This window comes from Melanotaenia boesemani, chromosome 2, assembly GCF_017639745.1.
Source record: "Melanotaenia boesemani isolate fMelBoe1 chromosome 2, fMelBoe1.pri, whole genome shotgun sequence".
In the NCBI taxonomy this organism is placed as follows: domain Eukaryota; kingdom Metazoa; phylum Chordata; class Actinopteri; order Atheriniformes; family Melanotaeniidae; genus Melanotaenia; species Melanotaenia boesemani.
In genome coordinates, this window is record NC_055683.1 from 15,928,644 (window position 1) to 15,954,665 (window position 26,022).

Genomic DNA, 26,022 nt, shown 5'->3' on the forward strand with positions numbered 1-26,022 from the left:
CTTCACTTACCCATGTATTCTTGATGCCTTGGTCCTGTAGCATGGGGTAGTACAGTACTATTCTCTTTGCCATTGCTGTAATTTCTGGTTTTTGATGGGTATCTGTGTGATTCTCCATCCCCTGTTGCCTTAGGATTGTAATCATACTAGTCATGGTGTTTCGGATGAGCCGGCATCTGAGCTCCTTCGACATTTGGCAGTTGCTCTCTTCACCTTTCTTTGAAATATTGTTGGCGGACTTGATCTAGTTCTGTGTCTGTGTGCAAGACATATTCTGGAGAGGATAACTTCACAACCTTTTCAGGGCTTGTGTACTTTGCAGGAGTCATGTTGATGGGAGTGGATGTCTGTCGCATGGGTGACTCATTAATGGAAGAACTGCCTGACGATTTCAAGTTGTCTTGGCCAGATTCCTGTAAAATAAAAGACAATTAACTACTGCAAAATGCAACATTTATTTTTTGTCCTTGATGACACAAACTACAATGCAGCATTAATGGACTGTCAAATCAGTAAACTCAATCATAGAAAAAAAAAAAAAAAAAAAAAAGAAAAAGAAAGAAAACATAGAACTGCTTCTAGCACTACATGACAGCACCTGGGTCCAACTGGACTCACAGCAGTCTGACTATCACTTAATGATGACGTCCCATCTTGTTTGAATTCATGCTTGTGTTGTTCTTACTCTCAAATGTAAGTCACTTTGGATATCACCTGCGTCACAAAATAAACAACAGAATGTTTAATTAATTCACTATCATCCAGTGTTTGGAGAATATTTCTCCGTCCTCTTACGTCCACCATTTTGTCCTTTGTTCAGGGAACTCCTAGGCATCTAAAAAGTCCTCTCCCAGCTCCTAACAGATCAGGAGATTAGGAGCTCTCTTGAGGGCTAGGATTCTTTAGGAATAGCTTTTATCTTTACTAGGATCTACTCTTCACTGTTAGGGGAAATTCTAAGAAACATCATGATTCTCAGAATTTTCTTAGAATTGGCCACTAAGAGCAACTCTTTGCCCTAAAATCTTTATATGGGCCCAGGTGTACATGTGTTCTGATGCCATGAATGTACTAAGTCTAAACAGACAACACTGAAGGAAGGAAACTCACTGTTAATCAACGTACATTGTACTAAAGTAGGGCTGTCGAATAAGTTAACAGTTAATGCATTACAATAATCTGGAAACAACATTCTTCAAATAGAAACTGATCTCCAATGCACCATGACAGGCACACCCAGACCACTTTTCACCGTAAAAAGTTCTCTGGGCCTGGGAAAAGATCCTGCAAGTCTTCACGAGACAGGTGCCCATCATAGCCTCGCTGATATTTGCAGCTATGAACACATGACAAACAGAGCAAGATCAAATGGTGTCCTAGAAACGAAACTGCAAGAGGTTATTAAAAGTTGACACTTCATTCAAATTAGGTTGTTAGGGGGTAAACTAATGGAATTTACACACGCTCTGTGTTAGCATAACTATGTAAAACGTGTGTCCATTTAATATGTTTAAACTAGTGCTGGGCAACAGCTATAATCTTTAATCTCAATCGGATTAAATGTTGCAGTTATCGCATTGGTATTGTTACTGCTATATGAAAAAAAATGCAGTAAGTCTTGGTTTACAAACACTACATCAGGGGTGTTCAACCCACGGCTCCAGAGCAGCAAATGTCTCTCTGGACCTTCCACAATGGCTCTTAATACATGACTAAACATGCTAAGTAACTAACTAATGTTTATAAATATAGATATAATAACAAACGTAGGTTTTTAGCAATTTCTCAAGTTTTTTGATGGAATAATTTTTTATCTATTTTTCTTGTCATTAGGTCATATATATATATATATATTTTTTTTTTTTCACAGGTCATTTTCCACAAATATCTACATACCACATAAGAAAGTGTCTATCCTTTTTTTTTGCAAATGTTTTGTATTTTTTATTTTAAAACCTAAAAATAGAAATAAAAATGCAGTTCTTCAAAATTCAAGGAATAAAACAGTTAGAACATATAATAGAAAATGGAAACTTCTTATCATTTAATATTCTCACTTCACAATATGGAATCAATTGCAAAACATTTTTAGAATATCACCAACTTAAATCTATTATATGTAAAAAATATACCATTAATCAATTAAACTTACAGCTACCTATTAGGGTGGCAGAATTCATGAATCTCAATGCCCCAAAGCTATTATCAAAAACATATAGACTATTATCTAAACTAGAAGACTCAATCTATCTTCCAACTTCAAAATGGGAGAGTGACCTATCCAGTAACTTTAATAAAGATAAATGGTCACAAATATGTTTAAAACACCTTTAAAATGACTAAAAATTCAAATATGCAACTAATACAATTCAAAATTCTGCATAGAACTCATTATACAGGACAAAGGATGTCCAGGATGGGTCTGTCACAATCAAACATCTGCACACATTGCAATGAAAACACACCAGACAACTATCTCCATGCCTTGTGTCCTGCACACCTGTCCGCAGGTTCTGACTTCAGGTATGTGTGGACATGTTGACATGGTTTTAAATGTAATATTCCTACAATCCCCGCACCATGTCTACTAGGTGACTTGGGTGACATTAATATGGCAATTAACTCTGCACACATGATACGCACAGCATTATGCATCGCAAAGAAAACTATCCTTGTGAACTGGAAAAACAAAAATAATCTGTGTATTCAGCAGTTTAGGAATCTCTTAGTTGACAACATCAGTAGTGAGACAATGTCTGCCTCCTCAAAGATCTATTTGGCTGAATCTCATTCCTTCTGGTCCCCTGTGCTTAGTTCCATCACTTAGTGTAGGTGGAGGGCTGTGACCTCGTTGCTATGGGGGTTTGAGAAATGGCGGGGAGTGACTGGTGGTTGCGGGTTCTTTGTGGTTGCCCATGGTGCGGGACCGGGCTGCTCTGCGGTGGGGGTGGCTCTGGGTCTGGCCCCGTCGGGGGCTCTGGGGGCCAGCGGTTGGAGTCGCCTCGTGGCGGGGGGTGAGGCCACTGGTGGTGCCTGGGTTGGTGGGCGTCGGTCCTGGGCCGGGCGGCCGGGCTATTCCGGGGCGGGCTGGGCGGGGGTTCTGGGCTCTGGTGCCCGGGGATGGTCCTCCTCCCTCCGGGGTGGTGGGCTCCGTATGTGCTGGGGGTCTGGGCCTGCCCGGATGTGCTGCCATGGTGTGGGTTGGTGCATGCCCTGGTGTCTGGTTGACACCCTGGGACCCAGGGTATGGCCCGGGGGCAGGGGGGGTGTAGGGGTTTGAAGGAGGGCTGAGTGGGATTCAGGGGATTATAGGGGGAGGTGCTGGGGTGTGAGACAGGGATGCTTGTATGTTGTGTGTGTGTGTCTATACTTTGGATGATGTTTGTGTGGATGGGGGGGTATGTTTGTGTGCGTGCGTATGCATGTGTTAGGATGAGTGGGGGTGTGTCTGGGGAGTGAGAGTGGGAGGGTTGGATGCTGTGTGAGTGTTTATATTTTTTATGTGGGGCTGAGAGGGCATATATGAGTTAGGATGAGCAGGAATGTGCAAGGAAATAGGTGTGTGCATGTGTTTCTGTGTGTGGTTGGGGCGGGGTTAAGTGCACTTGTGGGGGGGGCCTGGGCGGGCCTGGGGGTGGTGGGCCGTGGGTCTGCCGCTGTCCCCATCCTCTCATTCCCGTTAGGGGTGTGGGAGGGTGGGTATTTTCTGGGGTGGGTGACGGCTCACTGGCTGCGGTCCCTGAATGGCTCCGGTCGTTGGGGCCGGCCTCTCCTGGCCTGTCCTTGCCCTGGGGGGCCTCCTGGGAGCAGGGGTGTCTAATGCCACTAAAGGCTCATCAATCCAGAGGGAAGTGTGCTGGACGTACATCCCCGGACCCCTCTTACTTCCCGCTCTCTCTGTCTCACACACGTAGGGAGTTGGGAGGCGTGGAGCCATGAGTGGGTGGAACGGAGGAGACCATTCAGTGGTCTCCTTGGATGCACCCCGTGGCTACTCGCCTCTCAGTTTTAATTGCACCGAGACACCAAAACACAAGAAACACAACACACAAACACACCCTGGGGGGGCATGGCATGCGGTGCATGGCGGGCGGGGCCACTTAGGTGGCCCGGCTCCCGGCTCATTGCAGTCACTGCCCCTTAATTTTAATTGCACACAACACACACTACATAAACAGTCAGGAGTGGGGAGGGAGAGGGTATTGGGGACCTCTCACACCCCTGCTCCACCTGTGTGTGGCTGGGGGCGGGGGGGGCTCCTGGGGCCCTGGGCCCTTCGCTTGGGCCGGCGGCTGCTGATCGTGGCGCACTGGGGCCTGTGCCCTGGGACCGTGGGGGGCTCTTGCTGGGGCTCTCCTCTGCCGCCCTTCGGGTGGGGCTGGAGTTGTCTTTGTGGTGGGGTGGCTTGGGTTGGTGCTCCGGGTCTGCAGCTGAGGGCCCGGCCCAGGCCCTGCTCTGCCTCTGGCCTCCGTGGAGGCAAGGTCGCATTTGCATGATCTCACTCACCACTCTTCATCACTGATCACTCCTTGTTTCTCATGCTCTGCATGCTGACACAGTCACTGAGTTGTCTAGTGGGTTTTAATACTAAGCGATAATTATTACATTTTTTTTTTTTTTTTGCGTGTATTTTTCCTGTGAGTTAGTATCTGGTCGCTGTTATGTCTTTTTGATTTGGTTATTATTTAAAAACTCTTAATGACTGGCAGCCCTGTTTTTTCTGTGTGTGTGTGTTTCTGCTTTTGTAAAAGTTGTAGGAAATTTTCTGGTGTGTTCATGTACAGGTGTAACAGTTTGTTGTTGTCTGGTGATGGTGTGGATTGAAGGGTCGTTTCCTTCTGTCTGTGATCTTTTTGTCTCCTTTCTTCTTTCCCTTTTGCTCTTTTTTGCTATTTTCCATCTTTTTCTGTCCCCTCCGGTCAGGTCCAGCAAGATTACATAGATTCCATGATTCAAAGTAAATAAATAAATAAATGAATCATATTATCAAGAGGAGCCTTACCCATAGGCCTCCCCTTGGCACAGCAAATTTGTTCAGCACGATACAGCAACCAGATTATCATTTTGCTTGCTATGATGCTGCACAGGACAAGTTGAGAAAAAAAAAATATGTAAACACAGATGATGTCTCCCCATGAACACGCGACTCCTCTACTGAAAGCTCACATCTTACAGATTCTACAGCCACAAGTTTCATCTCGCTATGACCAAGATTCACCGAATCAGAGGCAGAAGGATTCATTTATCTTTAACATTTGTAACACAGTCAGAAAACATGTCTTATCTTTGCTGTCTGGCCTAAATTAAAACTGCTTTATAAAAAATAATTAAAAAAGTTTCTCATTGTCTTTTGGAGCAGTTTCCTGTCCAAAATAAATAAATACATACATAAAAATTACCAGCCCATCTGCAAGGGTTCTGACAGCCAAAGAGAAATGTTGGTTCTTATTCTTCTTTAAGTGCAAGACAAAAAAAAATCTCTTCATTTTAATAAAGCCACGCCCTCCTGATTACATCAGACCCACCACTTTAAGCAGCAGAACTAGACATGGAGGAAGAGGCCTGGAATACAGTCTCTGCATGAGGTTTCTGTGATCAGAGCAAATGGGGGGGGGGGGGGGGGGGGGGGGGGGGGTGGGCGCGGTAAAAAAAAAATAAAATAAAGAAAAAAATAACGGTATTAATTAATGCCTTAACGTGATAATTACGTGCCTTGCCCTAGTTTAAACATAACATTTGCATACATTACCCCTTAAAGTTGATACTGCAACCTCATCCAATTCTTCCATGCTGTTAGCTGAGTTAGCTAGCTAGTTAGCGCCCCTAACAGTAGCTCCCCTCCTGTCCGTGTTTCCGTCTGCAACGTTACACAAAAAATACACACTGAAACATAGATAACAGCCAAGGCGGTGTAATGTAAACAACAAAAAAAGGGGAGGGGGGCACTGGATAGAGCATTTTAACTTACTTGCAATGAAGCAGGGGTTCAAATGTGTCTTGGTCAGGCTTGTTCAAATAAAAAAGAACGTGTCACCCACGTTGACTTCAAGGAGCACTTGGCTGCTGCCGCACACTAGATTATGCATGACAGTGATGTCAGACCCGAAGTTCGTCCTCAAGGTGCCTCGCCTTTCTTTGGCTCAACCATTTTTAAAAATGTTTTTTTTTTTTTTTCATGTCTTTTGTGCATTTCAGATTAACATTAATCAAGACAACTAAAAGTTTACCCCCACATTTACGACAATTTAGCAGGCGGGTATAACCATAGTAACAAGTTGTTTTACGGCAGTCACAACAGTGCAGCCTTGTTTCACTGACTTGAAATGTCTTCGTTTCCAACATGATTTGGCGTTGCTTCATATGCTAAGTGTTTGTGGCACTGACTCTAAAACAACTTTTGAGTCATATTAACACCATGCACAGTCCCAGCCCGGATTTTCGCGTGGTGTGTGGAATTGATGGTTGTCCAAGTGAGTTCAGGGTGTATAACTCCTTCTACTATCATGTAAAGCGGACACACACGCGTCATCTTCTCCGACTAGAAGCTGCTGCTGAGGAGGAAGGATCACCTCGCCACGCTGTACCTGGAGCAGGAGAAAGCACAGCCACAAACAACCAAACGAATTTAAGCGCCGTGACAGATGCCGATCCAGCTCATTCTTCACAGACTGATGAGGTTTCAAGCGTCGCTATTCCAACGGTAAGTCCTTTTTACACTAGCCCGATAAAGAGCTGCAGTGGCTGAAATGTAACAGTGACGGAATCAAGCATGTATGCTGCGTATTATTCGGTTATCATTAACAAATTTGGAACTGGCTGGTGAGAGATGCCTTCATGACTGTGTGACTGATTTTCTGATGCAGTCAAAGTAATTTTTTTTTTTTTAAACAGAGACTGACGTTCTTTTTTTTTTGTTTGTTTGTTTTTTTTTTCTAACTATATACATAAAATAAATTAAGACTGTTAGTGTCCACACAATATGTTGGTTTTGATATGTGGAGTGAAATTTAGAAACAGACTGTATATTGAGACAGAGCAATGTTCAAACATTATCCAGTCTAAATAAAATTATGAAGAATTTATTTTCATGAGGTACATGGATGAAGAAGAGCTTTGATAATCTCCAGACATTTGAAACTATTTATATAGATTAGCATGTACACTATGTGTAAATAGATTTGTTTATGAATATGCCACTATTGTACATTATAGTTTGTTATGTATCAATTGGACATGTTAAAAGCTGCTAAAACAACATACTGATTATTATTACATAAGCTCAGGATCATAACTAGGTAGTGTATAAAGGGGTAGGATTAAACAAATTAGTACTTTTTACTACTTTTTCATGCATTTAAAGGTCCCATATTATACACTTTATTCCCAATCTGAGACCATTCATTAATATCTAAATGAAATATTTCCGCCATGGTATGGACAAATCGACCCTCAGTTTGAGTGCAGCGGCTTCTCTTCACCTCCCTCTTTTTAGGCAGCTTCAGAAATGTGCCGTTTATGGTGGGCGGAACCCTGGTGGAGCAGCTCAGCTGTTGGCTCCGCCCATCGCATCGCCCGTCATGAGGTGATTGACAGGTTAGGCCTTAGCGGTAACTAGACGCTGATTACAGCGTAGTGAAGGATAAACAAACGCCGGAACACCGGAACCCATTCCTGAAGCCCCCATTACCGACCCAAACCGCGACGCACGGAGAACACAGCTAGCTACGCTCATCAATCTGATGCACAATGGCACCGGATACAAACAGTAGAAACAGTGACTTGGCTACATTTACAACAGTGCTAATATATTTTCAAGCTATCAGACTAATAAGGCCGAAATGATAAAATAACTGCCAGCTCTTACCTCTCCAGCTGTGTCACGGACAGTTGGTATTGAACCTGGCTTCAGCTTCAAACGGTTGGCGAAGCCTGCTTTCCATGCCCCCATGTTGTGGAAACAGTCCTCTTTGAAATGCTGGCCACAGACATGCAAAACCTTTGGAAGTTTTCCGGGTACATTTCCTCCAAAAATAAAATTAATCCACTCAGTCCTCGTGGGTTCAGTGGATGGAAGTAAAAAAAAACGTTTTCGTGTTCATTTATGCAGCCACAAACAGAACAGTGCTTCTGTCGCTTAGCCATGTCCGCTAACGAGGGTTGCCGAAAAGGATAAACACTGGGCGCTAGGTGATTTTTAGAGGGCGGGCTTTGAGAGCCGGTAAGCGGGTCCATCGCTCTGTGGGGAGTGGTTATTGTCCCTTATGACGTCTTAACGTACAGGCTTTCAAACTCGCTCAATTCAGCGCTTACTTCCCTAGAGGTGGAGCAGGGGGGAGAGAGAGCGCCTGAAAGAGTTTCACACTTACGGGTCTCCTACACATGCGGGGGGACCAGTATGACTGTTCCAAAACCATTAAAAAGGGAATTTTGCATAATATGGGACCTTTAAATAAAGATGTTTAATGTTTGTGAACAGAGTGTATGGCCTTTCTTTTGTTTTGCTTTCCTTTCCTATTTTTATTGTCTTGTTAATCTGTATTCAGATACTTTACATTTTAGTTCTTATTTTACATGCTCAAATTAATTACACAAATTATTAAAAATATACTCATCTTGTCTTTTTTTTTTTTTTTTTATAGAAAGACATCTAGCTAGCTTACCTAGATAGTTAACGCCAGATTGTCTGGTGGTCCTACTTATCAATGCCACTATTTTCCCTGTTTTAATAGATATGTTTGTTGTTAATCTGTTTCAGAGTGGATTTCAAGAAGATGGAAAGGGCCACATGAAAGTTGACCTTTTTAAACATGCAACTGCATTTCTTCTTCAAGCCAGGGAAACCCATCGACTGACACAGGTAACTTATACCATAAATTTTCACAAGGAATTGTATTTCCTTGTTAGTGAGCTGAAAAGCCATGCTTAAATTGCCGATTGAATTGGGCACTGTTTAGACCTGGCATCTTGGCTGATATGATCACAAGTGGACAGCTTTAGGTATGTCAGTGAAAAATCTGACATTAGCATCTCCACGTGCTTCTTGAGTGACCACTTGTGTTCAGATTTCACTTTCACCCTATGTATGCAAATAGACATGTACTTTGGATATAAAATCTGCCCACCCAATATATTTTCTGATAATGAGTCAAGAATAGAGACAACAGGATACACAACACTAACATCTGTGATTTGATTGCTATTTTGATTGCTATTGCTATTATGAAAATGAGTGTAAACAAGGTCTCAAAGCTGCAGAAGGCAATATTATGTTATTATAGTTTTGGTGGAAATAACTTGTTTTGATCATTGCATGTCACTTATGTAATTGAAGGGTTCCTTTAAAATAATAACTAAGTTTACATGTTGATTGTATTTTTATATTAATTTTATAATGTTTTTTTTTTTTTTGTCTGTTTTGGTTTTTTTTCCCTCCTCCCCAGAGGGCTGTTAACCAAATGGTGTGTGGAGTTCAGCAATATCAGGCTGCATTATTGGGACACCTAAAACAACAAATGAGTGACCTGATTGAGAGACATTCTGGGGATCTGGATCAACTAAGGAGTGATGCAATGGGGGTATTTGACCAGTTTGTGGACCCTTTCAGTGAAGTTGCTTCCACCCATTTGCAGGACAAGACCATCAAAGAACTGTTAAAACCAGTAGAACCAGAGATTATTGTTGCCAAACAAACAGTATGTTATGTGAAGCGTGGAGACTCCCGAGTTCTCACCATTAAGGACCATTGTTTTCATTATATACCATTGGTAAAAAGTTTGGAGCAGCTGCTATCACATCCACAAATCCTTACAATGATTGACGAGAGGCCACAGCCCTGCAAGGATGGCTTTTTCATGATTTCATTGATGGAGACATTTTTAAGTCGCACCCACTGTTTTTGAAAGTTCCCACTGCATTGCAGTTGATTTTATATACAGATGAAATTGAGCTATGCAATCCTCTTGGATCCCGGGCAAACAAAAACAAATTGTTATTGATTTATTACACCTTAGGCAACATCAACCCTAAATACAGATCAAGACTTGCTGCGATTCGGCTTCTTGCCATGGTAAAATCTAAAGATCTTTCCCATAGCGGTATTGATGAGATATTTGAAAGAATTAACCGTGACTTAACTGAGCTGTGTGATGGTGTCCAGGTTGTCACTGGAAATGGTGAGAGAACAATTTACGGAGCACTGATGTCTGTGTGTGGAGACACTCTAGCTCAGCATGAAGTGGCTGGATTTAAGGAAAGAGTGGGGTTGGCCTACAGTAAATGCAGGCACTGTGAATGCCACTTTGAAGACATCCAGATGAAAATATTATACCTAAACAGCATTACTTGCTGCATCTTCCATCTCAGATTAAGGCTCGGGGTGCTACGGTGAGGCATATGTGTATGCGCTTTGAGTCAAAGCATTGCTTTTTTAAGCAGTGGGCTCTGAAAAGTAGTTTTAAGAATTTTGTGAAGCACAACCAACTTTATGAATGTAGTCAGAATGTGCATGAGAAACATCCAATTCTTTCAAGTGAAGTTGACATGGGCCCAGCCTCGGAGATGAAAAATGTTCATTATGTAGAAGAAAAGATTAGAGACTTCTTAGGAATAGAGAAAGTTGAACATTTAGTTTCCGTACATTGGATTATGCAACATGGAAATATGCATATATGTGGAAAATCTTTGGTTATTTATAATGTCATCAGTGATAATCCAGAGTTTGCTCTTGTGAAAAACATCTATATTGTAAATGCATCAGTGTATTGTTTTGAATGCCAACCTCTCTCTACAGTTGGGTGGAATAACCATTACTTAGCTTATGAAGTAGAAGTTCCTTTCCTTGCTCAAGCAAATATTTTTGTAAATATTGAAAATCTTGTTGATTATACACCATACTACTATGTAAACTTCAATAACAGTAAGTACATTCCAGTGAAGTATGATCTCACAGACATCATCAAAAATCATTCTTGAGTCTTTATTGAGTGTGCCTGTTTGGGCTGAAATTGATGTTTTTAAACAATGTAATTGATGACAGTATTTACTGAATGGTGTGGTGCAGTCTGTCCAGAGCAACACAACAGAGAAGGAAATGTAATTCCAGCTTTTGCCTCTATTCCCAGATTACATTAAGAATTTGATGGAAATGTAAGAAATAAAATCTCACTCTACTTAAGTGAGTCATTAAAGTGCAATGTGTAAATTGGGCATGCTGCAGTTTTCAATAAAACAGATTTGATGTCTTAATTCAATTTGTCTTTTTCTTGAAACAAGATAAGTCATCTTTTACTAATAACAGCAGCTTAAAAACCTTATGACATGTAAAAAAAATCTTGTTTCATCTGAGATATGACTCAAAACAAGTTGTTTTTAAGTCAATTTCACTTAAGATTTTCAAGATACATTGTCTCAAAACAAGTTCCTATAGCTGACTTAAATGTTACACTTCAGATGATTCTGTCTTATAGTAAGTGTGATGAGCTATTTTGACTTGAAATTAGACAAATACACGTGGTAAGATTTTTTATTTTTGCAGTAAAGTGAATTTTTTTCCTACTTCCAACCAGTGACTGGGTTCCCCCCTGATATTTTGCATGACTTCTTTGAGGGTGTAATTCCTGTGGAATTATGCTTGTGTCTTAAAGATCTAATTAAAAAATATTTATATTGTATTGTAAATAATTTATATTGCACCTTCTTGCTGTGATGCATGTTCACCTTATTCTGTCTTTCTGCACTTTATTCTATAACAAGAGCTGCTGTAACAAGTGAATTTCTCCACTGTGAGATAATAAAGTCTAATCTAATCTAATCTAATCTAAAAAAGGATTTAATACATTTGATGGACTGAACAGCCGCATAAAATTATTCCCATATAAATTTTCTGACAAAGTTAACAAGCCACAACAAATTACAAAGGCCAGCTTTGGAAAGGGAAGAATAAGTGGCAATGGACATGAAAATTGGACACTTTTACATTTGCTTCCTCTTCTGATTGGGAGTAGTGTTCCAGAACAGGAGGCCTCATGGGAAATATTAATGGACCTTAAGGAAATTGTTGAGATTGTTCTGTCCACCACTCTGTCAGAGGAAATTCTGTGCTACTTGGAGAGTAAAGTATCTGACCACCGGAAGCTACTTCTTGACACCTTTCCTGACTTTAGGTGTCTGCCAAAACACCACTTTATTGAACATTATGTACATCTCATAAGCTGCTTTGGACCGCTTGTGGACTATTCGATTTGAGTCGAAGCACAGCTTCTTCAAAAAAGTGGTGCATGATGTTCTCAATTTCAAGAATGTGCTTCTTACCTTGTCTTCTAAACATCAGCAAATGATGGCGTACTACCTTGATGGACAAGATCTGTTCAAACCTAATATGCATGTAAGCAATGTTGACACAGTTAATACAACATCATTGGAAGAAAAACTTAGGTAGGTGATTGAAAAGAAGTTTCAGAATCAAGATACAGTGTCCCTTGCCAAAGATGTCTATATATACGGAACTCGGTATACAAGGGACATGATTGTTTCGGCTGGACAATGCAGTGGATTACCGGAGTTCCACAAAATACTGAACATCGTTGTCAACTTTGAGAAAGTTTGTTTTGTCACGTCAAAGCTCCCCTCTTGGTTCATTGAACATTACAGGTCTTATGAAGTCATTGACAATGGCTATGCAGATATAGAAATCCTGGCAACAAAGGATTTGAATGATTACCACCCACTGGCTGCATATACAGTAACTGGAAAGTTGATGGTGACCGCAAGGACGTGCCTGCTGCACTAAATGACATGGTATGTTGAGCTATCACTCTGGATCTACTTCGTGATCTGATTAATTATTATTGTTAAAAAAAAAAAAAACTAAACAAAACACAACCCAAAAACAAAAGAACTTACTACAACACTGAAATTTCCTCTGTGATAAAGTATTTTTCATTGCATTTAATATAAAACTTATTTGCTAGTACACACTGAAAAGTGGGTTTTTGTTTACACTGATCAACCACGAAATATGGAGGTTTCATTGTTTCATAGAAAGTATAGTTCGTTATATTGTCATTTTTGTCTTGAATGAGTTTCCTTGATCTGTATAATTGTGTTAAATAACTGTTCAATCTACTTCACTTTCAGTAATGAATGAATATATATAAGCTAAGTTTAAAACCAATCACAATTTAAAATTTTTTTTAAATTTGTTTTCATAGGCTTTGTTACTTCGAATACACATCAACCCAAAACTTGTCCAGAAAGTCCAGCTAACTGAAAACCCTGAATCTGTCCAGCAGCTTCAAGATGAACTTAGATAAGAATATGAAGACCCAGATTTTGGTAATTGCTGAGTTGCTGAGTTGCCTGCAGAAGGAGCTGTCTTACACATTCTTTCGAATAACGAATCACAGGGGCCATCTCAAGCAACCTGTGGCCATGGCAATGTCATGAGTCACAACGAAGTGACATCAGAAGGACATTTCCTATATAACAGGGCAAAGAATAGTCTTTTCAAATCACTTTCCACTGGGTACCAGAGAAGATAACAAACATTTAGGAAAAAAAGATGGAACAAAAGACAATGAGAATTAACTCAGGACATTTCCTATATAATAGGCCAAAGAATAGTTTTGTCAATTCACTTTCCACTGGAGACCAGAAAAGATAAACATTTAGGAAAAAAATGGAACAAAAGACAATGAGAATTAACTCATATACTCAAACTGCGTGTGACAACGCAGTTCCTTATTCACAAAATGGGACATTTTCAAGTACGGGGCAGAGCTATAGTTTAGTAGAAGGCAACATGAGAGTGGGATACAGATCAGCAAAACTCTTAGACAAACGCCAATCTATTGCACCCACATCCCTTCAAAATCACAGCAATATGATTATAGACAGAATATATATATTATAGATAGATAGATATATATTATAGAATATATATTACAGAATATATGAAAAAAGCATACAGAACTAATGAGGGCTTACCAAAACTTGAAAGTGACGAGATACATGGTTTGGAAAAATTTCAAGAGAGAATAGCTGTTGGACACCGCAGAAGGAAAGAACTGTACTCCCGCCGATTGATTCCAGGCCCAGTACAGAGCAGAGCTTTAGTTTCAGCACACGTTTTAGGGAGAAAGAAACAGAGAAAGAGATGGAACAACCAATTACAAGATGGATGACAACAAACCAATACAATGAATATTTAATTACGCTTTTAAAGGAAAAACCAAAATCAAGTCCTCATTACAATGTGCATGACAACACAACTCCTAATATGCAAAATGGGACATTTTCAAGCACGGGTCAGAGTTATAGTTTAGAAGAAGACGAAATGACAGTGGAATACAGAACTCCAATAAACAAGGAAATTCCAACTTCTCTTGGCAAACCCAGCTTTGAAAAGGTACAATTACAACCGCAGCCACCAAAAACAGCTAAACCAAGATATAGGGGCATTTGTGGAATTACTCCAAATATAGCACCTCTTTAACAACAGAGGCCTCCTTGGAAATATTCATATCATTAATTAATGTAATTTAATTACAAGGCAATTAAAGTAACAAGACAGAAAGACACAACAGATTGCTTATAGTAAAGCCACTTGCTGTGGGGAGTTTGTGCTCACATACAAATAGTCAAATAAATAAATAACAAAAAATGCCCATACAAAACAAGAAAAAAAAAAATAAAATAATTAATTTATTAATCCCGAGGGGGGAAACTACATTGCCAAGGATGCTTAACACAAAAACATACCATTACAACATCATTGCAACACAGAACACAATCATTAAAACATACAAATGTATTATTAATATTATTATTATTATTAATATTATTATTATTAAAAGCGCACAGCAGCAGGAACAAAAGACTTCCTTAAACGTTCAGTTGAGCACCGAGGCATCACCATTCACCCACTAAAAGAGCTCTTAAGTGCACCTAGAACACTGTGGAGAGGATGGTCTGTGAAAGACAGAACAGTTCTTAATTTGGTCCTCATCCTCTTGTCCACAATAATGTCCACAGAATCCAATCTCAGCCCCACCACTGAGCTGGCCTTTTTAATCATTTTGTTCATCCGATTTTTGTCTCCCGAGGTGATGCTCCCACCCCAACAAAGTACAGCATAAACAAGACGCTGGCCACGATCCCCTGATAAAAGACAGAAAGGAGCCTCCTGCTCACATCAAAAGAATGAAGTTTTTTTAGAAAGAACAGTCTGGACTGGGCCTTTTTGAAGACAGCTTTACTGTTCTTCCTCCAGTTCAATTTATGGTCCAGATGAACTCCCAGATACTTATAACTTTCAACTATTTCAATAGCCTGGCCTTTGATGACCACTCCCTGTAAACCAGATTATCATCTTGAGAAATCAGGCCCAACAAGGCAGTATCATCAGAGAATTTCTGCATCTGACAGGATGCATGACTGTGTCTATAAAGTGAATAAAAACAGAGATAAAACCGTGCCCTGTGGAGCTCCAGTTTTTGTTAAAATCATACAGTGTGGATCAATAGCAGTGCGGTGTCCCTGCTTCAACCGGGACACTGGGACTGGTTGTGACCTCAATCGCAAGAGTTTTGTGGATGGCGAGAAGTTTGTCATCATGTAGAAGATGTGCTTGTCTATATCAGAGGGCCGGTTCGATAGATTAAGAGCCGTGGCAGCAGAGATTTTGCGATTGATCATGATTAATCGCATCATTACGCGCAAAATGTCTCTTTCCTTTAAAAGAAGGCCTACTGCTATATAAAGAAAATACAGTAAATTTTGGTTTACAAACACTACATCAGGGGTCTCCAACCTGTGACTCGGAGCTGCAAGTGTCTCTAAATACGTGGCTAAAATATTTTTTTTAAATCTGTCTTTCTTGTCATTAGGTTGGAAACCAGGGACTTTTTTTTCTTTTACATAATTTTCCACAAATATCTACATCCCTTAGAAGAAAGTCTGTTTATCCTCTTTTTATAAAGGTTTTATGTTTTTCTTTATTTTAAAACCTTAAAAATGGAAATAAAAATGTGGTTCTTCAAAAATAACAAATATCCTATGGTGGCTCTTTATTAAAAATATTTTAAGTTGCTTTTTAATAAGCCTTGTAACATTTTCAGCTCTAAAGGAGTTTTATTTAGCTGGCAGAGGGAAAAATGGCTCTTTGGATTGGAATGGCTGCAGACCCCTGCACTAAACACATAAACAGATTTAGCAGCAGTTTTCTCTTTAAACAGCAACAGTTAAAATATTTCTTCATATACATTTATAAAATCAAATATTTATGACAAAGAAGGATGAAATTTTCAGGATTTACTAACTAAAAGGTAAAAAGTCTGCAGGATAAATTTAAAGCTGTGAAGCTGCTTCCTTCTAAACACAGAAGGAACAACATGTGATGAATATCAGCATCAGATGAACAGACAGAAAGCAGGATGAGAATCTCACAGCTTCTAGATGGTGAGGAGAGAGAAATATTCACAATATGCACAATAACTTCCATCCATGCACCTTCAGTGCTTCATTATCCAGGTTTCTGGCCTATAAATTCTCTACACTTTAATTTTTAGTTTGACAGCACCTGCAGCCTCCGCTACCAAGAGTTAAGAGGTTAAAGTCCAGAGTCTCAGCTACCAGCTCAGCAAAACCATTTCTATGACCACCAAACACAGTTAAGACAAAAAACAATTTAAAGAGCAGCTACACAAAGTCCGAAAAATATGTAAACACAAATGATGTCTCCCCGTGTCCACCCCACGGCATGAACACGAACAAACGACTCCTCCACTGAAAGCTCACATCTCACAGGTTTCACAGCTGGAAGATTTATCTCGCTATGACCAAAATTCACCGAACCAGAGGCAAAAGAATTAAATACATCAAAATAAAAGTTTTCGGTGTAAAAATGACCAGAACAAATAACTAATTTTGAGAAAATGCAAAAGTTTTCGTTAGACCTAACTAGATCCCAGTGAAGGTCGGGCCAACCACTGGCACTGAAACAACGGGGTCTACACCGGAGTTCTGCAGGTTTTTTTTTTCTCCATCCACCATTTCAAGTTGCAGTCCTCCTGTGTTCGTCGAATCCCAGCAAACATGTGAATGTGGGCCCCACATGGGATTTACTTGGGATGATGGGGTTCCCAGTGGGCATGGGCTTATGGTGGGTATCCTATCTGAGACCCACTTGGTACACCCAAATAGGGCCTAGATGGGCCAACCCAAATGGCTTATATTTTATGGGTACCATATGGGTAACAAATGGGAAGGTTGTACATGGGTTTTGAATGGGTAACAAAGATAAAAACCCATCTGAGTTTAATGATCCTGTCCCAACTAACAAATATTTAATTTGTAAAAATAAATTAATCTTAAATAACACTAAGTCTAGTCTGTTCACTACATTAAAACAAAACATATATATTTCAATTTTATATACATTTTAGGAGCATTATTTACTTTCATTATTTGTTTTCCAGTAGTCTCTCTCTCTCTCTCTCACACACACACACACCATTATTTACGCTTAAATAATATTTTCCTTATTTGCTATCCATCAAATCCATTTCCAGCATGAAGCATGGGAGAGAGTATTTCGAAATCTCGCGTAATTTCGAAGAACAGGCGGAATGTCACGAGAGCACACCCATTCCACCATTTCGCGCTTTTTTGGTACAGTGGACTTTGTAGGAGCTTAACGTTTCCGCTTGAAGGGTGACACATTTTTATTTAAGTTTAATCTTTTAATATATATAAAATGTTTACAAAGCTATATCTCAAAATGTATCAGTCTCGTCGAGGTGAATTCTTAAGTTGACAGTACTGCTTCTAAAGATGTTTATGAATGCTTGACTAAACCGGTTTCTGCCGGTTTTTTGAAGGCAGTTGCTAGCTTACTGTCAACGCTAGACAGGTACGGCAAAAAAACATTTTTCATGACGTGGTCAGAATTTGTTGAATTTTTTTCTTGTCTTCTTACAGAAAAGTGTGAATGAAAATGTATAACACATTTTTAGTTATATATTTTTGAAGCGTTTTATTAAAATGTTCAAAATTCACCTAAAGTTTGTCTGCACCGTTGGCACCCATTTTCAAGTTCGATATAAATTGACAAAGTATTTCTGCTGAACTGGGATTTCATCCAAAGTTGACATTTCCCCTATATTTAAAACAAAACATGATATTAAAAGGAAGGATTTTATGGTAGCGGTGGACTCTCTATTTCGGATAATGGTTCCTTTTTTTTTTTTCTTTTTTTGAAAAAAAAAAAAAAAATCTCCGTGAGTTCAACGATATCAATCTATCAATCAAAGCAGGTGTATGGCGACAGCTGAGGGCAGCGCAGGTTGTCTCATAGCACACGCTGCGGCCGGTCTTACGTCTTCATGACCCTATGATAATTTTTCATAACATTTTGAGATACAAGTCCGAATACATTCAATCTCACTAACTCATGTCAAGTTGTCAGATCATCAGCCGAGTAAACAAAAGTAGCTGCAGCGCCACAGAGTTATTTCCCAATGTGTAAGATTAATCCCATTTCACCCCTTGGCCCTACCCCTTAGCCCTTCCCCTCCGTTTTGAGCGTTCACGTGTAGGGGTAGGGGGTAGGACAGAGGGGTCGAATCCCAAATGGAACACTTGAGCACTCCTGCACTCACGGGCGCGCTCCCGCGAGGGGCTCGAGGGTTCAGTGGTATTCCAATTGGAATTGTGTGAGTGATCAAGGGATGATGGCGGACATTTTTGAGCCCTTTCTGCCCCCTTTCCATAAGTCAGCATCGATGCCAACTTTCGCTAAGGAATTACCCATAAATCACTGCGATGTCACGTGAAACACGGAGTTTACCGAGAGAAGCCGACGTGTGAAACATGTTCTTCAGTATTGTGGCGCTGGGTCGTTATATTTTTCGCCGTTTAATTTCCCCACGGCGGCGTTTACAGGAGCTTCCTGACCTCTACTATATATACTATATATATATTGTGTGTATATATATATATATATATATATATATATGTGTGTGTGTGTATATATATATATATATATATATATATATATATATATATATATATGTGTGTGTGTGTATGGCGTCTCTCTCCTTGCAGTGCAGGTCTCAAAGTGCTGTCCCAATCCTATTTAAAGCATTTCGAGCCCTTGTGGCCTGTCACCCTCGACTCCTCACGCAGGTGATGTCATTTAGTCATCAGGGGCTCAGGGCGAGTGCTCAAGTTTTCGGTTTGGGATTGGGGGAGGGATAGGGGTAAGGGGTAGGGCTATATATCCCTTCAAACGAAGATTTTTCAGAGGCCCACTTGAAACGGAGGGTATGAAAAATTTCCTGTTCTATATGAGAAAGCAAGTGTTTCTACGCACATCACGCTTTCTTGAGGTGCAGGGCAACACACACTCGCAAAAAAAAAAAAAAAAAAAAAAAGCCACAGAGAAAAAGAGAGTATACCAGCACACACAATTAATTTTAATTGCATGCAAAATTCGTACATTACGTCCCACATATGCCTGTCGATAAGCAATAGGTCAATTAATTGCACTGTAACGAAAAAATGAGCGCAACAAGTTTGCCGCCGCAATGGTTTTTATTATTCCACCCATCTTACTTCACCATAGACTGTGTATGACAACAGTCTATGCAGTATCTCGACTGAACGCTCTTGCGGAGTGATCTCTGTCATGTCATGTTTGACAGCAGCATGTAGCAGCACGAGACCGTGGTGAACCACTAACCTTTGCGAGCCGGTACGCAGCATTTGTTTACAGGGATACTGTCACTCATCGGCCGTAAGACTCATGCATTTGAGCGGCTTCTTACGCTATCACGCTAAACCTCTGATTTTGCACGCTGGAATACACACCAAGAGCAATGCCGGCTAACGGAGAGGTTCTAGAGGATTCCCAGTGGGCCGCATTACTTTTGTGCCGGTGTCCCGGCGTATATGTCAGAAAGACGCAGTGTCGCGTTGCAGCGGCGGTTCGCTCACTGCTCATAGATCAGACTGACACGCAGTGATGAGGGAGATATTTCAGCTTCACAGACAGCAACGATGCACAATATATTTTTTCTAGGTTTTTCTTAAATACAGCCGGCAGTTTAGCTGGTTTTTCCTGTTTGAGCCCCATTTTTAATATTTTTTAATATATATATTGTTTTTTTTATTTAAAGTTTCTTCCAGTTCCTGTGTAAAATGTTCTTTAGTGACTACTGATGACGTATGTGACTGTTGAAGGGGTGTCCCAATTCGTAGGGGTTGACTTTTCAGCCCTACCCTTAAGTTCAGTAAGGTGGACGGTAGTTAAATGTATAAAATGATGAAAGGGCAAACAGTGCTGACAAATTCCTTTGCTTTACATGTCAACTTCCCTGTTGTTTCTTCTGTATTTTAACCAATTTTTGGGCTTTATTTCACTAGCCATATCCAGTTTATTTGACAAGTGTTATTGTTTGTTGGATTTTTATGTATTTTGTGCCAGGTCTTTTGTCAGGATTTCGTTTCCTAATTGCCTGTGTGAATATTGATCTGGAGGGATGGATTTCTCTTAAACATGAGCTTTTTAGTTTGTTTGTTTTATGACTTCAGCTAGCTATACAATTTTTAAATTGTACATTTACTCTTGTACCTTATATTCACAGCAAGGTTTGTTGTTAGTCAGGAGCCCCAAAATGAGTTGTTTTATCTTATTGTTTTCTAATACTTAAAATTTGTTTTTCAGATAGTAATGGAGAAGTCTGAGAGGACAAAAAGAAGAAAAATAGCTGTGAAAGTGGCTGAACATTTACAATTCATTTCACAGCAGAATGATTCAGAGCATCAACAGGATTCAGACTGTCAATTTGAGGATGAACCAGCAGAAGTGTTTCATGATTGCAATGAACATGTTGAACTCAGTCCACTGAATGAACAACACACAGACATTTTTTATGATTCTTTTGACTATGACATTTTTCCTCAAGACTTTCAATGTGGGAAGACTGATTTTAATGAGTTTGACTTTGATGATGAGTGTTCAGATTCAGATTCTGTGTCACAAACACCACATGATACAGAAGGACTTGCAGAGTGGGCTGCAGAATATAATATCTCACACAATGCTTTGTCTGCCCTTCTGAAAATTTTGAGACAAAAGGGTCTCAATGTGCCATTAGATGCTCGAACACTGATGTCAACTGCCCGCAAATGCGATGTGAAAGATGTTGCTGGGGGATCATACTACTATTTTGGCTTAAAGAAGTCAATTGTTGCAGCATTAGAGCTTTTAGATTTTGATTTGAGCGAACTAACAGACACTCTAACTCTTAGAATAAATGTTGATGGGCTACACTGCAAAAACAGGACGTCTAAGATATTACAATCTTATATTCAGCTAAAAAGTCTTTTTGATCTTGTTTTGAGAATAACACACTCGGAAAGAGCAAAATGTGTAAGATTATTAATCAAGTTTTGAGAATATATGTCTTTTATTTCTTACTAAGTTAATGAAACCTAAAATTGGTTATTTTACACACATATTAGGATAAATTGTATTACTGCAAATTTATTGTAGTCTCACACCCGATTTTAGTTATTAAAACTTGTTTCAAGACCTCACAGGATCAATTCAGACTTGAGAGTAGTGTGTGTAAACATTAACATTTATTTACAACAAAATTGCAGCATAATATCACATGTAGTATTAATTCATTTCCACAACACAGATAATAAAAAATCACAGGCAAATGATTAATACACCAAGTCTTTTATTATTATCAATTTAAGTATTAAGTGCAATGACATCAATAAGGTTATATTTAGTCAGAACATACACACTGTTTTTAAAATTGACTGAATAATATGATGTATGATCAACTAGCTTTTCAGCATCTATGAACTCTGTTGCTTGGGCAAGATTTGGTACTGCAATTTCATATGCTAAGAGATCTTTATTCCAACCCATAGTCTCATAAAGCTGGTATTCAAAACAGTATAATGAACTATCTATCACATAAATACTTTTTATTAGATCAGAGATAGGAACTGTACCATTTGCATTTGTGATTATTAGAGACCTTTCACATATGTACTTGTTCCCATTGAGAATAAGCCACTTTACCTTTACTCCATGTTGTATGCCACAAATGCCCATAAAATCTCTTATCTTTGCTGTAATATATTCCATATTTGCAATCTCAGAGACAGGACCCAATTCTTTTTCATGTTCAAAAACCGGATGCTCAGCACCCATTTAATTTTGACAGCATTCAAACAGCTGATTATGGTTCACGAGCGACTTGCAGACATTTTTGAAATTCAATTTAGATGACCACTGTTTAAAAAAACAGTGCTTTGATTCAAATCTCATGCACACGTGTCTTATCAAAGGACCCAGATAAAGAATTTGAGCAGGAAGATGTAGCAAGTAATGTTGCTTAGGTATAACATTATTTTCAGGAAAGAGTTCCTTAAACTGTTTTAAATGCTGTTCAATCATATTTTTCAGTCTTAACACACTCTGTACAGATAAAACAGGGGCAAAAAGTACATGAACAATCTCAATTAAATCCAAAACAAATTGAACATATTCATTTTTCTCTATAGTGCTAATCAGAAATGGCATGATCTTCAACAGTATCAACATTTGCCCTGAGGACTGTTTAAGTTTATTGTCATTAGATGCCAAGGTGCCGACACTGATAGGACATGGTTTGTCTCTCATGTCTGTTTGTGACAAAGGAAAGCTCTGCATGGCTGAATTAAACATATCCAGCTCAATCTGTCCAGAAAGAACAAGGTATTTTAACACACACTTAATTTCCATGGGTGCAACACCCTCAAGAATGATGTGCATGATGTCCTGTGGAGTCTGCTGAATGAGGTCAAACGCAGGGAAATCTGTCAGCTTGCTTCTTCGGTTTATGCCATAGGTGGTTTTTAGAGCTGCTTTTAAGAAGTCAGTGCTAGCATTTTCTATTTCGTAGCACTGTTTGATATGTTTTTTCATTGTCCTTTTAGTGAAACTTAGTTCATTAAAATGAATTTGCATTTCATCAAAGGTACATTCACAGTGCCTACACTTACTGTACGCAAAACCAACTCCTTCCTTGAAACCAGCAAGCTCATGTTGTGCAAGAGTGTCACCACAAACTGAAACTACGGCACCAAATAAATCCACTTCACCACTTTGTGTTTGGATTTTAACACCATTATATAGCAACTTTAAGTCTTCATCAATTCTTTTTAATATAAAATCAATACCACACTTATCAATATCATCAGCTTTTGCTATAGCAAGGAGTCTGATTGCAGCAAGCTTTGACCTAAACTTGGGATCTATGTTTCCTAAAGTATAATAAAACATTAATAATTTATTTACTGAAGCATGTGACCCGAGGGGATTGCATATCTCGATCTCATCAGCATAAAGCATTATCTGCAAAGCTGAAGGTTTTGCAGAAAACAGTGGATGGGATTTAAAAAGACTCCCATCAACAATGTCATACAAAAACCCATCTTTCTGGCAGTTCTGTGGGGCGGTGTTGATCATATTAAAAATTCTGGAATTTGACAACAACTGTTCAAGACTCTTAATAAGGGGTATATAATAAAAACTTCTGTTTCTGATTGCAAGAACTCGTGATTGCCCTTTTTTAACTCTACAAATTTTCTGACACATAATTACCTCCTCTGGTTTAACTGGGCTAAAATGCCTCTGAATGGTGTTGTTCTGAATGTATGTGGTAGCCATCACTGAAAAAGGATCTTGAAAATTGTCTAATTTGGCCAAAGCATCCTCTCGTAGCTGCTCCATACTGTCTGAATGTCTTTCAAAGATGCTCTTCATGGTGTCCCTCATGGTACTGAGAAGAACAGCTTGATACCGCTGGACTCTGGAGACAATGATGTTGGTACTCCTCTGAAGCACAAAACAGAAAGAAGACATAATTTTTTCAACATGACTATCATTATTACAAGATTTTATATAAAAATAATCACTGTCCTGGCTCAGAATTACACCAATTAATGTGTCTATTTAGTTTGTATTATGTATGTATCTCGTTTACCAGATGTGGGACTGTTGTTGCACTTACAATATTATAAAGTGATTCACACATATAAAAATAATTATTAGTTTATATACTTCTAAATCTTCTAAATATTTTTAATTCTTTTTTTTCACTTCCTCACACAGTAATCAGTGTTTCCCCAACCATTATACAGGTGGGGGGCACCCTGCCTCCCCTTATAGGATGGCCCGTCTGGAGCACACCTTTATGTACAAGCACACATCTGTCTGTGCATCGGAAAAATGTCAACCAGCTGAAAATCAGACATAAAAATCAGAGTTTATAAACTCAACCACAAGTTGAAGATAGAGACAGTCGTTCTTTAGTGATGAGCAGCTGAAGTATTATTGTGGTGAAACAATGTGCACACCACGGGAACACACAACAGAATCCACCATTGCTGTAGGAATTTTATTCAATAGTTAGCAATAGCCTACTGCTCCCTCGCCTAATCTGACCCCCCCCCCCCAAGGTTGTGAACCTGGGCTAAACACTGGTAATGATAACACTGGGTTTGGTTTGTGCAGTACCTGGGACAGCTGACATCTTTCCCGGATATTGATGGTAAATGCAGCTGCATGCCTAATGAGATTTTCACTTGAGGTACTGGCTTCTTCCTATGGTGTGTACATTGAAATACAATATAAACTGTGTGATTTATATAAAGGGTTTGCATACATCATTCAAGACAGCTAAAATAACATCTTACCTGATCATCAGTGTGTGATGTCTGGGAATCATCAAGCTCAGGCCTTGACATTTGATTTGGAAAGCCAGATGTGGTGACTTCGCTGTCCGTCCTTTGCATTCCTCGTGTCTCAGAGGCACAGTCAGAAAAAATTAGTGTGTCAAAGTTTTCAATACCAACTTGTGATTGGTCGCGTGTAGTTGTCATCCATCCAGAAGGTGGGTTCCCAGTCGCAAGATCCAGAGCATGAGTGCGCCTGATATGGTAGTAAAAGGAGTTGAAGACTCTGTATTCCTCAGTGCAACCATCTATACCGCTATATCGGAAATCTGGACTGCGGCTGTGTGTGGTGTTAATATGGCTCAAAAGAGACTTCAGTGTTAAGGCAACAAAAACAAAGCAAATCACGCACCTCCAACAGGCCATGTTTTTCCGCCAAAAAAAGCAACTAGATGAATGCTGACAGTCAGTCTTTTAGCCACATAAAAATTTACAAATGACAAAGACAAGTCACGCAAGAACAAGATGTGCATGTTAATGAAGTTATAAAATAAAAGCGCAGTCAGCAGAAGAAATCAGTTCAAATACCTGATCATGGTAGCAGGAAAAAAATCTCTTGATGTACTGGCTCAGACAGACCAGATTACTTTGGTGCTGGCGGGCTCCTATGGCGGATTGATCGGTCATTACCAAATGACCAAATCTGTAGGGGGTGGGTTACTCCAAAACTTCAGTTAACATGCACAGCAATGGCATTCAAAATGCAACCAAAATAGGCAGATTACAGTTCTTATATTTGACTGTGATGTATGGCACGTTTTCTTTTGTTTTAAGTTTTACAGAATCTAATATAGTCGACACTATAGTCGACTACTTTAGAAAGTTAAAAATAAATATATGCATCTTACCATTAATGGTGTGAGTGGTTGGTTGAAAGTGTACTTTGAAGTGCAGCTCGTAAATGCAGAAAGACATTCACAGTAAAGACACGTGTGGAGCACCTGTGTGTGTGTGCGTGCGTGCGAGCGAGTGTTTCCCTACTAGCCTATTGGTTGAGGTTAAAAGGGGCGGGGTTAATTAGCATATATTCGAAACATTTAGGTTAAACATTTAGATTTAGATATAAGATTTAACATTTAGATATAAGATTTAACTTTTAGATATAAGATTCAAGATTTAGATATATTATTTAAGATTTAAGTATAAGATTTAACATTTAGATAGAACATATAACATTTAGATTTAGATTTAAACATTTAGATTTAACACATAACATTTAGATTT

The 26,022-nt window shown here is 39.4% G+C and overlaps 1 protein-coding gene across 1 annotated transcript; it reads right to left on the reverse strand.

Moving 5' to 3' along the window:
* Positions 1–1,248: 1,248 nt before the first annotated feature.
* On the reverse strand, positions 1,249–24,930 carry LOC121656927. Its single transcript, XM_042012164.1, has 4 exons — positions 24,760–24,930; positions 24,581–24,667; positions 23,028–23,899; positions 1,249–1,336 (listed from the first exon to the last, which is right to left on the reverse strand). Exons 1-4 carry the CDS (start codon positions 24,856–24,858, stop codon positions 1,249–1,251), a joined length of 1,146 nt encoding a protein of 381 aa, XP_041868098.1. The 5' UTR covers positions 24,859–24,930.
* Positions 24,931–26,022: the final 1,092 nt, after the last annotated feature.

What these genes read in the sequence shown, in the direction of transcription:
- LOC121656927 (XM_042012164.1), bottom strand. Translation starts at nt 24,858, where the DNA reads ATGCAAAGGACGGACAGCGAAGTCACCACATCTGGCTTTCCAAATCAA. An exon ending in CATCACACACTGATGATCAG is followed by an intron (nt 24,668 to 24,759) that starts GTAAGATGTTAT and finishes TACACACCATAG; the next exon opens with GAAGAAGCCAGTACCTCAAG. An exon ending in AAAGATGTCAGCTGTCCCAG is followed by an intron (nt 23,900 to 24,580) that starts GTACTGCACAAA and finishes TTTGTGCTTCAG; the next exon opens with AGGAGTACCAACATCATTGT.